The sequence below is a fragment of the Sus scrofa genome, chromosome 14 (assembly GCF_054392235.1).
Source record: "Sus scrofa isolate SSC_HxYL_T2T_F1_AM1 chromosome 14, Sscrofa_HxYL_maternal_Yorkshire_Landrace_v2.0, whole genome shotgun sequence".
Classification (NCBI taxonomy): Eukaryota; Metazoa; Chordata; class Mammalia; order Artiodactyla; family Suidae; genus Sus; species Sus scrofa.
The window spans coordinates 158,319,932-158,334,949 of NC_139396.1; the positions used below are offsets into that span (position 1 = coordinate 158,319,932).

At 48.5% G+C, this 15,018-nt stretch overlaps 1 protein-coding gene across 6 annotated transcripts in view; it reads right to left on the bottom strand.

Moving 5' to 3' along the window:
* Positions 1-9,585, bottom strand: part of ADAM12 (ADAM metallopeptidase domain 12) — a 380,482-nt gene extending 370,897 nt beyond the window's left edge. For 4 of the 6 annotated variants that reach the window (XR_014827150.1, XR_014827151.1, XM_021072593.2 and 1 more), the window contains exon 1: positions 7,035-7,474. Coding sequence is in view for 4 of the 6 variants with exons in the window: in XM_021072593.2 (XP_020928252.1) it covers positions 7,035-7,122 (88 nt within the window). In the remaining 2 variants the exon portion in view is untranslated. Of the gene's footprint in view, positions 1-7,034; positions 7,475-8,988 lie in introns of those variants that run through there. The other 2 variants (XM_084995853.1, XM_021072592.2) reach the window with 2 other exon arrangements.
* Between the last annotated feature and the right edge of the window lie 5,433 nt (positions 9,586-15,018).

The following is a 15,018-nucleotide window of genomic DNA, read 5'->3' on the forward strand; positions in this document are numbered from 1 at the left end:
TGGAGCAGAGAACTTCTGTACACAGGGACCCCAGGCAGAACTGAGAGAGTGAGGAAGTGGTAGCAAACGGTCAGTGCTAGACCAAACAATCCCAAAATTTATATGGAACCATAAAAACCCAGAATTGCCAAAATAGTCCTGATGGGAAAAAAAAAAAAAAAAGACAAGCAGGAGGCATAACTCTCCCAGACTTCAGGTAATATTACAAAGCTACAATCATCGAGACAGTGTGGCACTGGTACCAAAACAGACATACAGACCAATGGAACAGAATAGAGAACCCAAAATAAACCCAGACACCTACAGTCAATTAATCTTCAACAAAGGAGGCAAGAATATAAAATGGGAAATGGCACTCTCTTCAGCAAGCGGTGCTGGGAAAACTGGACAGCTGTATGCAAATCAATGAAACTAGAACACACCCTCATACCATGCACAAGAATAAATTCAAAATGGCTTAAAGATTTAAACATAAGACAAGATGCCATCAAACTCCTAGAAGAGAACATAGGCAAAACATTCTCTGACATCAACTGTACAAATGTTTACTTAGGTAAGTCTCCCAAGGCAATGGAAATAAAAACAAAAATTAACCAATAGGACCTAATCAAACTTACAAGCTTTTGCACAGCAAAGGAAACCATAAAAAAAAAAAAGACAACCTATGGAATGGGGAAAAAAATAACTATCAACAATGCAACCAACAAGGGCTTAATCTCCAAAATACACAAACAACTCCTACAACTCAACAACAAAAAAGTAAACAACCCAATTGAAAAACAGGCAGAAAACCTAAACAGACATCTCTCCAAAGAAGATAGATGGATGGCCAACATCCATCCATGTGTCATCCATCCAATGGATGGATGCTCATCATCACTAATTACCAGAGAAATGCAAATCAAAACCGCAATGAAGTAACACCTCACACCGGTCAGAATGGCCATCATTAATAAGTCTACAAATAACAAATGCTAGAGAAGGTGTGAAGAAAAGGGAACCCTCCTACATTGTTGGTGGGAATGCAAATTGGTACAACCACTATGGAAAACAGTATGGAAGGTCCTCAGAAAACTAAATATAGAACTACCATATGATCCAGCAATCCACTCCTGGACATATATCAGGACAAAACTTTCACTGAAAAAGATACATGCACCCGTATGTTCATTGCAGCATATTCACAATAGCCAAGACATGGAAAAACCTAAATGTCCATCAACAGCTGAATGGATTAAGAAGATGTAGTATATATACACAATGGAATACTACTCAGCTATAAAAAAGAACAAAATAATGCCATTTGCAGCAACATGGATGGAACTAGAGACTCTCATACTAAATGAAGTGAGTCAGAAAGAGAAAGACAAATACCATAGGATATCACTTATATCTGAAATCCAATATATGCCACAAACGAACCTTCCCACAGAAAAGAAAATCATGAACTTGGGGAACAGACTTGTGGTTGCCAAGGGGGAGGAGGGGGGAGTGGGATGGACTGGGAGTTTAGAGGTTTGTAGATGCAAGCTATTACATTTACAATGGATAAGCAATGAGGTCCTGCTGTACAGCACAGAGAATTATATCCAATCATTTGGGATAGAACATGATAAAAGATAATATGAGAAAAAGAACGTGTGTGGTCAACTTTGCTGTACACCAGAAATTTATAAAATATTGTAAATCAACTATAATAAAAAAATTAAAAGAAAAACAAGCAGGAGTTCCCATCGTGACTCAGCAGAAACAAATCTGACTAGTATCCATGAGGACATAGGTTCGATATGTTCCAATTTGACCCCTAGCCTGGAAACCTTCATGGGTTCCCATGTGTGCAGCCCTAAAAAGACAAAAAAAAAAAAAAAAAGGCAAAGCACTCTCATGGGTGAGCCACATCCACCTTAACTCTATTCCCATCTCAGCTCACAGGCTCTATAACCAGGCTTACATCCTCAGCAGGAGGCTGTAAAATTCTTCTTGGGGGAAGCTGACCAGCCTAAGACATAGTCAGCGATGTATGGAAGTTCCCTCAAGAAAATGAGTCAACCAGCTTTGAAGCACACAGAAGTTTCAATCCACTTTTTAGTGTCTCATTATTAACTATAAACAGACGCTGGAAAACAGGCATCTAAAGAAAGTCAGAAACTATAACAAAGGGCAGTGGGCTTGGGGGGAGGGATCAACAATGAGAATAAAGTGACCGCACTGATGTTTCAAAATTAAAAAGTCATCCATGCCAAGAGGCCATAGAAATCCTGCATCCATCATTTTAAAAAGAACAGACCCTTATAAAAAAAAAAAAAAAAAAGAAACATTCATAGAAGAAGAAACATTTTGGAAATTAAATGTATAGTAGAAGAAATAAACAACTTGAATAGCAGGGTTGGAAAATGAAATTAAACTCTCCCAGGGGAGTTCCCATTATAGCACAGCAGACACAAACCCAACTAGTATCCATGAGAATGCGGGTTTGATCCCTGACCTCGCTCAGTGGGTTAAGGATCTGGTGTTGCCATGAGCTGTGGTGTAGGTTGCAAGCTCAGCTTGGATCTCGCATTGCTGCGGCTGTGGTGTAGGCTGGCAGCTGCAGCTCCGATTCCATCCTGAGCCTGGGAACCTCCATATGCCACAGGTGCAGCACTAAGAAAGAAAAAGAAAAGAAAAAGAAAGTAAACGCTCCCAGAAAATAGAACAAAATAAAAGAGATGAAAAATAGAGAAGGCAATTATTAGAGGATACTTTAAGGAAGCTAGGACTTCGAGCTAATAGCAGTTTCAGAAAAAGCATGAAAAAAAGAGTGAGGAAGAAGTCAGTGAAGAAATAATAAAAGAAAGTACATTAGAACTTACAGCACGAATTTTCAAATGGAAAGGGACCCACGGAGTTCCCAGCACAACTTCTAAGAAGAACTTAGCTAAAGCACATCATCAAGGGGCTTTCCTGGTGGTGCAGTGGGTTAAGGACCTGGCATTATCACCGCTGTTGCTAAGGCTGCAGCTATGGCATGGGTTCGGTCCCTGGCCCAGGAACCTCTGCATGCCATGGGTGCAACCAAAAAATAAAAATAAAAATAATGAAGCACATCATTATGAAATGTAAAAACGCCAGGGATTAAGAGAAGATGACAAAAGCTTTGAGAAAGAAAACAGGCTACACTGAAAGGATTAATAACACTATGCTATCAATTTCCCAAGCAGCAACAGGCATAGAGACAGTGAAGAAATGAACGCCTTACAAAATAATAAGAAAATATGATTTCCATCTTGAAATTTTATCCCTAGATAAACTAGCAATCAAAGATGATATATATATGTGTGTGTGTATATATCAAATCATCTTATATATATGTATATATATCAAAGGTGACATATATTGGTCATTTGCATGTGTGTGTGTGTGTGTGTATATATATACATTTGCATGCAAGATGTAGCAGACACACGTTTTAACCTTCTTTCTTACTCACAGAACTCTGCTTTGATTGAAACACCAATGTGTGCAATTAAAAATATTTACTTTTCTATTTTCCTATGCAGTATGCAGGGGCCCTCTGCCACCGTCTAGGCAAGAGAAAATCTGCTACAAAGGTTTCTCAAAATAGTCTTATTTTCCCAATAAAATTTATTTGGCTGACTCTGCCTTTTGCCTCTTCTGCCTTTTGCAGTAGCCCAGAATGCAGATACAGTGCCAAGATGTACAGCGGCCATCATAAGACCGCGAGGCAGTAAGCACGAAAGCAAAAGCCAGCATGTAAGCATGGCAGAGATAAGCAAGAGTACAAGCCCAGGTTCCTGCAGTATCACTGACCTGCTACATCAGCTGCTGCACTGCTTACTTCACAAATGCTTGTATGTAAAATTTAAAAAATTGCTGTAGTCAGTTTTCCTGTTGTGCAGTGGAAAATATTTAAGCATTCCTAACAAGTTATCAAAAAATGTTATCTACCACATGTCCTCCTCAGGAAGTTACTAGAAGATGTGCTCCACAAAAATAAGAAATAAAATATTAGAAAAAGAAAAGGAAAGAAAGGAAGGGAGGGAGGGAGGGAAGGAGGAAGGGAAGGAAGGAAGGAAGGAAGGAAGGAAGGAAGGAAGGAAGGAAGGAAGGGTGGGTGGGTGTTCAGAAAACAGATGATCCCACACAGGAAAGATGAAGAAGAGTTCCTAGTATTTTAGTATTAGGCTATAGTCCTGAGACAACTGCGGAAATGCGTGCCTAAAAAGTAACCGGTTTATACTGGAACAGCAAGATAAAGGTCTCCAAGGGAGATAATGCCAAGAAAAAAATAAATAATAGATTACCTGAGGTGCTTGATCATACTGAAAGGAGTTTACTAATTCTCCCAGAGAGTTTGGAGGTCGAGTAGGTATTGGTACGTGGAGGAGGGGGACAGCAAAACAAACAAACAAAAAAACACAAAGCAATTGTTAACTCCAGGCAAAACAAAAAGTTGAAAGAGGGATGAAATGGAATTACAGAACACTGTGTGGCTCAAATGTAAACGGTATTTGTTTCATGGTGCAAACATTAAATATTGGTTTTTTTTAAATTATGGCAAAATATTATATTGGAAAGCTGGAAAGAAGAGAAGCCAGTGTGGCTGGAGCAGAGTGAGCAAGGGGGAGAATGGTAAGAAGAGAGATAATAGAGGAAAACAGACAATGGGTTATCCAGAGGTTTGGATTTTCTTAAGAGCCAAAGAAAGCCACCCGGGAGTCTTAAACAGGAAACGAGTGTGCTCCAACTCATGATTGAAACTGATGACTTTGGCTGTGGTGCTGGGAAGAGTACATTGTGCAGGGACAAGAGGGGAAGCCAGCAGATGAGTTAGGAGGCTACTCACAAGGGATGAGAGGCTTCTGCAGAAGAGATCAAAAGAAGGGGGGGGGGGGGAGTGGCCGGGCTTGGGGCAGGCATGCTCTGAGATGAGAAGAAGTGGGGAGAAGGGAATGTACTTTGGAGGTTGGTGGCTTATGGAGGAAAAAGGGAGACTTGGGGATGCCTTTCTATGTGTTTGCATGAGGCATCTGGAAAAGGCAGAGGACTTTATTACTGGGTGAGGAAGATGGGACAGCGGGCGGAGAATAGATTCAGGAGTGGGAGGTCTTGAGATCCAAGGTTCTGCTTGGGGCCTGTTAGGGCTGAGATGCCACTGAAGGGCAGAGGCACCTAGTAGGCAATTGTTCTGGGACTCATGGTGACGCACAGAGAGACAAACCCCCAAATATGCTCTGCCTTCAACAAGTAGTAATTACTCCCTTTCTCTTGCCAATGCGAAGAAATGTTTCATTGTATGTTTGGATGTTTAGACAACTTCAATGCTGTGATTTGGGGCACTGATTGATTTGACTCGATACTGAGAATCCAAGGATAAACAAGCAATGAATCCTGGGATGTCACAGCATGTAACCCATTCTAAATGTTTAGGCTTAACTGGTTTTCTATTTTGAGTCATAGCTAACCTAAGGAAAAACTCTACCAACGCTGCAGTCTGAAAATAATAAAAAGTCCTTCCTCCATGAAATAATTTCCCACTATTACCCTGATTTAGTAAACATTTTCTTCCAAAAAAAAAAAAGGACTGTCCATGTTCAGTGGACTTTTGTTTATGTGTACAGAACATGTGCCAAGATAAGGACCACCTCAGGCACACTTTGAGATTCTGTTTCAGGTCTTTAAAAGTTCTTTCTCAATAAATATCCAAAAGGACCAATTAGTACAAAAGTCTTTCAAAACATTTTTGGCTACTTTTATTTTCACTTGAAGGTCATGGGAGTATTTAACTAAACAATCAGCAGTATTCTTTCTTGGCTTTCTTTTTACTTCTTCCTTGCTTTGAGCAATCCTTTTATTTAATCATTAATTCCCAAATTGGTTTTCATTGCCATTGTGTGCATTTAAGGAGAGCTGGGTTTTAGCCACATTACAGTAGATGCGGTGGGGGTGGAGGGTAGCGGTGGCAATTGCAAAATTAAACGTACCATAAGTATTGAGGCCAGTTGTTGAAAAATAAATGCCTGTTATATAGAATCATAGAAACTTAGAGCTGGAGGCCAAGTCTTTCATTGATAGGTCGACAGCGCCTCCAGCGGCAGAAAGACGATGGCGGCGACCAGCAGAAACTTCCGAATTTTTAAAAAGGCACCTGCTGTTTAAGTTCTCATTATGCAAAAAGATCCACAGGTGCCCACTTTTAAGGAGCTACAACTCGGGAAAATCTAGATCTCTAAAACAGCTATAATAGCCGCACTCCAGCTTAACTTGGAAGTGAGCTGTCGCTTTACACAAGATTGATTTAAGCGAGTATTTAGCCAAGAAACTGACAGAGTGGCGGAAGATAAATTCTGCTCAAGTTTGGCCGCTACTGACAACTAGGGAGCGATCCGGAATTAGAAAAAGCGAGAAAGAGAACTTGAAGAAGTAGGCAAATAGTCTCTTTTTAAAATGGAGACCGCTGTGGAATGCAGCAGGCACACCTGCGGAGACGAGGACGGCTCACCTGCGTGGCGACTGTGCGCCTCCCCAAGTGTATCCGAGGCGGGGGAACAGGGAAGGAAAGGAAACCTCATTGAGCGTTGACCCAGAGTCTGGGATAGGGAGGGCGACTCACTAAGGGACAGGGTAAGATGACCCGACGCACACGGTCCCAGGCGACACGTGTAACTGTCAAGATAGAGACACCCTGGCAAACGATCCCCGAGGGGGGAGGACGCGCAAGAGCAGCGCGCAGGCTGTGCCACCCGGCCACGCGCTGGCGGCTTCCGGACCCCCAGCCAAATGCTCCCCCCGCCCCGGCCCGGGAACTGGCACCCGGGGGCGGGGGTCCTCTCGGAGCCGGGAGACCGAGCCGCCGGGCTCCGCCGCTGCGCCCCGGCGCGCAGCTTCCCGGGGCAGACCCGCCACTCGCGTCCCCCCTCCCACCTCCCCGCTCCCGGGGCGGCGCGACGTGCCCCAGAGGGCGAGTCCCCAGCTGGCAGGCGGGAGGGGAGAGCGGGGGACCGGCAGGGAGCCGCCTGGGCCCGGCGACTTACCTCGGGCCGCGCGCGGCGCGAGCAGAGCCCCGGCCAGGGCGAGCAGGAGGGCGCGGGCGGGGGGCGCGGGCGGCGGGCGTGCTGCCATCGTCGCCGGCCTTCAGTGCAGCAGCTCTCGGGCCGGGCGGCGGGCGCTGCACCATCCCACGCGGGCGCCGAGCGGGGGCCGGGCGTCGCGACCCGAGGGATTTCCTGCTGCAGGGAGGCAACTCCGAAGCCCTCGCGCAGCGCCCGGCCGCCGAGGAGCTCGCCTAGGCTTTCATTTTTTTAAAAAAGTTTTCCCCGGCGTGTCTGTGTGCGTGTGCGCGCGCGCGCTGTTCTGGCACGAGCCAGCCTTGACCGTTGCAATAAAAGAGCAAACTGTCCGAGTTGGCCCGGGGACGAGGAAGATCGTTAGGGAGAGAAGGCAGGCCTGTGAAATGGATCCACGGCCAACAGTCACCGTTCTCATTACCACGGAACAAATTATCGTCTCCCCCGCAGCCCCCGCCCGCCGGCGGCGTCCCGCGGGTCCTAGAGACCGCTCAGGGTCCCCCGCCAGGGTCCCGCCCAGAGCCGGCGCTCGCTCGCCCACCCCCGGGGCGGCTCGGTGCCGGGCGCCTCCCGGGCCGCGCGCCCCGGCTGCACAGACGTGGCTTGGTGGCAGCGCGGGCGCCGGGAGCGCACACATCCCCGCCCCGGGATGATGTGGCCGCGGGGCCCGGGCGCCCGGCTGCCAAGAGCACACGCGGCTGCAGCGTCCAGCTTTCCAGTCTGAGGCTGGAAAGGATGAGTCGGCTGCTCGCTCCCGGCTCGCCTGGAACCCGCGAGAGACGCGGGGAGCCCGTCTGCAACGTCCCCGGGGCCGGTCCCCTAAGCCCCCAAATGGACATCTCGTGCCGGAGAATCCCCTTGGCGTCGCAGGCACGCGACGTCTGGGCATTCCGCTCTCGAGGCTTTAGGTTTTACGTGGATGGCTTGGCTCACGTTTCTCTTCCGTGGCAGGGCGCCAAAGTGGGGTGCACGGCGATGTTTCCCAAACTTCCCTGAGCGTGAGAACCATCGGGGCTTGTCAGTTAAAAATACAGACTCCCAGGCGGTCTCCCACGGCTCTGAAATGCGCCTCTCCAGGCCCAGGCCAGGAGCCAGGGGAGCGCTGGGGGTCTGGGAAACGCCAGTGAGATGAAGGGAGGGCCTTGCTTCCCCCTCCTCTGTCGCAGAGACTTAATAGGAGGGCTTTGTTTGTTTGTTTAATGTTTTCATTATACATGGTTTTCAGTGTTCTGTCAATTTTCTGCTGTACATACAGCGTGTTGACCCGGTTACACATACATGTGTAGATTCATCAGAAGTATCAGACACAGTCCCCAGTGCTATTCAGCAGGATCTCATTGCCCATCCATTCCAAAGGCAACAGTCTGTATCCATTAACCCCAACAGGACCTGCCCTCTCAGAGGCCATCTGGAGCCTCTGGGAGGGGGCTACCCACTACAGGAGCTGGATGGAGCAAGGGTGGGTGGCCCCAACCCTGGCCACCTAGTGGAACCCCAAGGGCTACCTAGATTATAACCCCTCCCCCAGGTTACCTTAGAAGCACCAGCCACAGATGGAGCCTGAACAGTGTGCCAAGCCCCAGGTGGCCCTGGTGGCCCCAGTGTGCAGCAGGAAGGAGAGAGGTCCACCTTCACAAGGCCTGTGACCTCCCACCCATTTCCAGCCAGAGCCCCAGCCTTGGAGGAAACTCCTTCCTCAGCACCTCTTTCTGGAAAGCCCATCTTCTCCTTCCCACCCCCGGGTTTCCACAGTGTTCCCAACAACCAGGGCAAGCCAAGTGCAGGCCTTTTGTGAAAAACACAAAAGTCAGAGGGTCTGCCCCCACTCCCACCCCACCCCCCATGCCTGGACATCTCAAGCCTCCATCTGGGAGCCAGGCCTGTATCCAAGCCCCAGTTTAGATCCAGCCCGACTACTCACCGCTCCGCCTGTCCTTTCTTTGTTCATTCATTCACCCCATCAGCGATTTGAGATTCAGGAGACCGAGCTAATGAGAAATGCCCCCTGCCCGTCAAAGACTTTTCTGTCCCGGAGGACAAACTGATAAATCGTGGCCATTGACTGTGTGAGCTGGTGACTGAGCCTCTTTAATAATCATCAGGTTGTCTGTTTACTGCTGCCTGGTTTACTACCGACTTCATATAATCTGAGTTTTGTGCTAAAGGGCTTCCCAAGCATGAGTCCACTTAAAAAATCCTGAAGACACTACGGATGAGGAAATTGCAGCGTCTAAAGGTTAAGCGGTTTTCCTGTGGTCACAGGGCTTAGAAGTAGGTCAGAGCCCACACCAGATCTACCAGATCTATTTGCAGACACAGCCTGTGTCCTTAACTCTGATTTCCAGGCTTCAGGTTCAGCATCTGTTAAGTGAAAGTAAAATACAAGCCTCCCAGGTGGTAGCAAGGATTAAACGAGCTAATACAACGCCTCCCCAGCCCGTGGGATTCCTGATGCTTCGTAAGGATTCAAATCCCTTGGCACCTGCACGGGAGATTCTTAGCGAGGCCTGGGCAGGACAGTTTTAGCAAGTCCTAGGTGGTTCTGATGCCTGTGTTCCATAGAACTTTCAGAAACACAGCGCTGAGAGAATTTTAAATTGTTTCCTTGGAGGTCAAGGGGGAAAACTCACTTAAGGATGAGTCTAGCTGTGGCTTCTTGAATCTGTCCGACTGGTTAAGTCTGTTTATTCACAGTGGATCTAATATGTGCTCTACACTGGTCGGGGGGAGGTTCTACCCTTTCTCTCCTAATGGGCCACTACTTTCTGCCCTTTATTATTTAGTCTTGGCTATAGTAGTCCTTTTTTTTTTTTCCCCAAACCTGGAAGTTGCAAAACACTCTCCAAAGGGCTAACTATGGCCCTAAGAGTGTCCTTGGTTTGGTTTTGACTGAATAAAACCAAACAGCCAGTGCAGGGAGGGGGGGAAAGAAAGATAGGGAAGAAAATCCTATCCACCAGCCCTGCTTTCTCAAACTTCTTCTAATCCACCATCTCCAGGATGCAAGAAGCCTGGGCTGATTTTTTTCAAGACCGGACACTCCCCAGGAAGGGCCAGCTAGGCAGACAGCGAAGCTTATGTCCACAGATGGTTGGCCTTTGGAGGGGAACTCTGCCTTCCCGTTCACAGGAAATAGAAGCTGACCCGGCATTCAGTCCTGGATTGTTAGGTAATGGTATGGGGTCAGAGGTCAGGATCTGCTCATTAAAATTTCAGATAGATGGCTTGTTGTCCCTTCCTTTCCAGAAGAATTGACCTTTGCAATACCGTTTCCTGTGTGCTATTTTTGCTCCACAGCCTGGGCATTCACAATGAACAGGGCACTTATTTCTTACCCAGTCTCCTTTGAGTACAAGCAGATGAAAAATGGAGGCAAATTTGCCTAAGCCCGGGTTTGACAGGCAGCGTCCCCTGACTTCTACAGTAAAGGAAGGGTCAGCCTCCTCGCCCCTTGGCCTATTGATGGAGTTTCAGACACAGGCTCAGAAAACAGCTTTTATCTACCCAAGCACAGTTCCCAAGGCTTGCTGCAAAAGTAAACAAACACAATCGGCCATGATTAAGATTCTTGGAAATCGTGGTTAATTCTGTCTCCTGGGGAGATTGAAACTCATGATCCTCTCAGCCTCTGATAACATGAGGTCCACTTTTGTTTTCTCGGGTCTTCTCACTTCAAGAGTCCAGAAACTTCCTTCACCTCCAGAAACTTGTTCTCAAGGAGCCTCCTCTAGGCAGATTAACCCTTCTTGGCTTCGCTGCTTCCGTTATTGCCTAGAAGTGGTCCCTTGGTAGCCCATCCAAATACCAGCGAAAGACTGCTCTTGGGACTCATGGATGCTCCTGCTGGAAGGGCCATGGACGGTCACTTAGGCTAGCTGCCCCATCCACACTTATCTGTGTCACCGTCAGCTGACCATCCATCCTCCCCTTACTGCTGCCGTGGTGAGGAACTCACACCCCCTCCAAGAGAGCCCATTCTAGGTCCACCAAGTGATTGACAACACTCAGAAGGAACAGAGAGCCACCACGGCCAAACCACCTGCTGCTGAGACAGCCCCCCGCCTGCACTGGTCTCTCCTCTTCCGCCATCACCAGGGCAGGCTGAATGAGAGGACAGGACTTGGAGAAAAGCAAACAGAACTTCAAAACCCAAGACGAACTCACAGCAAGAATGACCAAAGTTTGGAGATCCTCCTTCATTCAAGAAACAAAGGTTAATCTCCTTCCCTTTTCACATGGGCTGGGCTTAGAGACACATTCTAATAAATGAAATAGGACCAAAGTGACCGTGTGTGAGTTCTGAGACAGGTCATGACAAGCATGAGTGACCCAGGTCACTCATTCTGGGGAAACCAGCTACCCTTGGGGGAGGACTCTCAGGCAACCCAAGGGGGGAGAACTGAAGGGAGAAACTGAGGTCTCCTGACATCACCCAATCAGTGCACCATCTTGGAAGGGGATCTTCCAGCCCCGGTCAAGTTTCCAGAGGAGGGCAGCCCATCTGACCGCAGCCTCCAGAGAGACCCTGATGTAGACCCATCCAGCTGAACGGCTCTGAATCCCGGAGCCACAGAACCTGCATGAGATAATGAATTTTGGTTGTCTTGAGCCACTAGTTTGGGGGGCAATTTGCTATGCAGCAATGGATGACTAATGCATATTGAATAGAACATTCCGTTACTACATTTTTTTCTAGCTTCTAAAGATTCCTAATAATTTCGGTATCAAGGGCACCTCCCTTCTTGTTTTTTGAGCTTTGAATAAAAGATAAAGATAGGGTGGCCATAGGTCCCAGTTTTGTCCCAGTTTAATTACGAACAGCATCCCCCATTCACTCTTACAAGTGTCCTGTTATCTTATCTGGATGAGTAGAGATAAGCATGTCTTTTGTGTGGTATTTTGGGGGCGGGGGGAGGGGAGACAGTCACAGAAGCTTGGACCCACATCTTGGCTCCGTTCCTTCTATGACTGACAGTTGAATGAGTGACCAAAGTGACAGTGATGGCTAGCATACAAAGCGTGGCAACAGCTATGACAGCAAACTCTCCACGAGCGTGGAGTTTCACAAGTGTACTTGCACTGCATGTTTAGCCAGACCCGCAGGGATCCGACCGGAAGTGCCACTTCCAGAAGTGGGAAGACATTTTTCAGCAGGTGCCGAAGAACAGAACTTGCAGGCCTTTGCTGTTGACCGGATCGTGAACACATCAATGAGGAAAGGTGGTGAAAGGTCACGCTTGCTCTCAGATGAAGAGACCTGCCAGGGGAAGCAAAGATGCTCCGGCCCAACCAGGCCGGCCCCTCACCTGTCATCTGAAAAGATGCAGGGGCTGCCAGAAGCCAGGAGAGCCGCAATGGGTGGGGGCTCTGGAGACAAACCAGGGCCTCCACGTCTCCAGGGTTTCTCCGCAGAGAGGCCCGCCTCGTTGCCCAATACCTGCACGGCAGCCCATTCCAAGAGGGGTGTACGCTTATGAAGCCCTCCTTTACCTGATGGCTCCTGTGGCAAATCAGGCCACCTGCCTCGCATCCTGTGCTCTTGAAATTGGGGAATAACTGGACAGCAGCCCATCTCCACGTACATGAATGGAGCTCCCATTTTGTCTTTACTGTTTTAGGCAAATCAACCCCAATTTCTTTAACTTGCCCCTTGGGTCCTATTCTCACTCTCTTCAATCATGTTTTTTGCTCTCTTTTGGATTCTCTCCAGTTTCTTGATTTCTCTTCAACGGTGGAGGCCAAATGTGGCCACGGAGCGCCAAGAAGGTTCTACACAGGCCTGAGGGAAGCGAGGAGCTGGTTTGCTGCATCCGTTTATTGGGGGACGGGGGGGGGGTGTCTTTCTATAGTCGCAACTTTTAGCTCTTCTTTGGAGGCCTGGACTGGTTTCTCCTTTGGGACAAAGGACCCATTCTGGGTGGGTCTGGGGAGGCTGACTGCTCTAATATGCATGTGTTTGACCCTCCATCTGTCCATCCGTCCATCTGCCGGATGCAGCCTTCCTTCTTCACTGGAGCTGTTTCAGTCCACTTCCTGGATCTCAGCTTCCCATGCTTTTTTGTTTTTTTTTTTAAGGGCCACACCCAGGGCATATGGAGGTTCCCAGGCTAGGGGTCAAATTGGAGTGACAGCTGCCGGCCTACACCACAGCCACAGCAACTCAGGATCCGAGCTGCATCTGTGACCTACACCACAGCTCATGGTAAGGCCAGATCCTTAACCCACTGAGTGAGGCCAAGGATCAAACCTGCACCCTCATGAATGCTAGTCAGATTCCTTTCTGCTGAGCTATGACAGGAAGTCCTCCTATGCTTCTTTGATGGGTGCTTTCGGGCAGGGCTTCTGTCCCATTAACTCCTTGATGAACTCAGGCAGAAAAGCCAACTCCAGTCTCTAGGGCCTGGGGTCTGTTGTTCTGCCACCTGCATTAAGCTCTAGTCTGGGATCTGATGTCACTTTCATTTTTTCGCAGTTACCAAGCATTTGCCATTTTTCATCTCACCACCACATCCTGACTCAGCAGCTCGCCTGTTCCCATAAGTCTGCTTATCAGTGGGGAAAGCACACCACTGCCGGCCAGGGTTTAAACATCACCAGCATTCCTTCTCTCCAGTGCTCTTAAGCAATACCCACAAGCACCCTTCCAGCTCCCTTTGTCCTACGCCAGGCTGAAAGATAAAGAACTTGAGCAAACATCCCCAGGGCTCCTTCTGTGTCCTGTGCTGGAGGTTAGGGACATACACAGTGGCCCCTCTTTGCATGAGCCCCCATCTTGTGATGCAGAGAAGACCTGAAATCATGCTAATGGACAGCATCTGTCCTGCATCTGCTCCGCCCGGGTCTCTAGGACCTTGTCAGCCTTCATCAGAGTCTGTTAATGACACTTCTTTTAAAGGAGGAAACAGAGGCTCTGAAAAGTGACTTGCCCACAAATGCAGAACCTGCCAGTGGTCCAGCTGGGATGGACACTGGGTCTTTCTGACTCCACGGATCCTCCATCTCATTTCCTCCCTGCTGATTCTGGCCCCCAACTCAGGTCATGTCCTGCCAACCCCTCTTCTCGCTCTCTCTCAACCCCACCCTTCTAATGAGTGGGCAAGTCCTGTCTGTTCAACCTCAGAGATCCCTCCGTCTAACCCCTGCCCTTCTCCCTGGGCTCCAGGGATGGGGAATCACGGTATCTCCCCACAAGGACAGTCACAGCCTCGTGGAGCGGATTTGCTTTCATTCCACCTACTGCTACTGCACGAGAACGCATAACATGGGAAGCTGACCAGCCTCCCTGGGGCCTCATGCCTTGAGGAATACATCATGCTTCCTTCGTGGGATGCATAAGACTCTCTGGGATGTGGCCACAGCCAGTGTTCCTAGCCTTGTCTTTCTCCCATGCTTGATGCACAGCCCCCCTCTACGGGACTCTGTTCCACCTCTGCAGAGGGCTTGGCACCGCACGGTTTTCCATGTGCTTCTCTCGATGTCAGAATGTTCTTCTCTCCCTTTCCAGCACCTGATTCATTGTTCAAGGTCCAGAGAGGTGCCATGTCCCCTGGGTTGTCTTCTCTGTGACTCCAGAACAAAGGGAGACGTCCTCTTTTTGTTTGCCCTGTTCTGTGTACCCACTGCCAGCATTGGACTTACCACTTTGTGCTAGAATTATTGTATGCAAGTGTGCTAGAAGTGTTGGGTGCAAGTGTGCCAGAATTGCTGTGTGTGAGTGTGCCCTCCTTACCGACAAGGAGGCCCTTGGTGGCCGCCTCTCTGCTTGCTCGCTGTCACACCTGATATGCCGGTGCCCAGCCCAGAGTCTGGCGAAAAGGGACAGTGACAGCTGGTTGAGTGGATAAATGAACCAACGTGTGATCAGATTCCCACTTGAGTCTTTACGGCTTCTCTTCTCTATACAGCTTTCCAATCCAGGCTCAAGAACAGAGATTCCATGTGAGTCTATTTA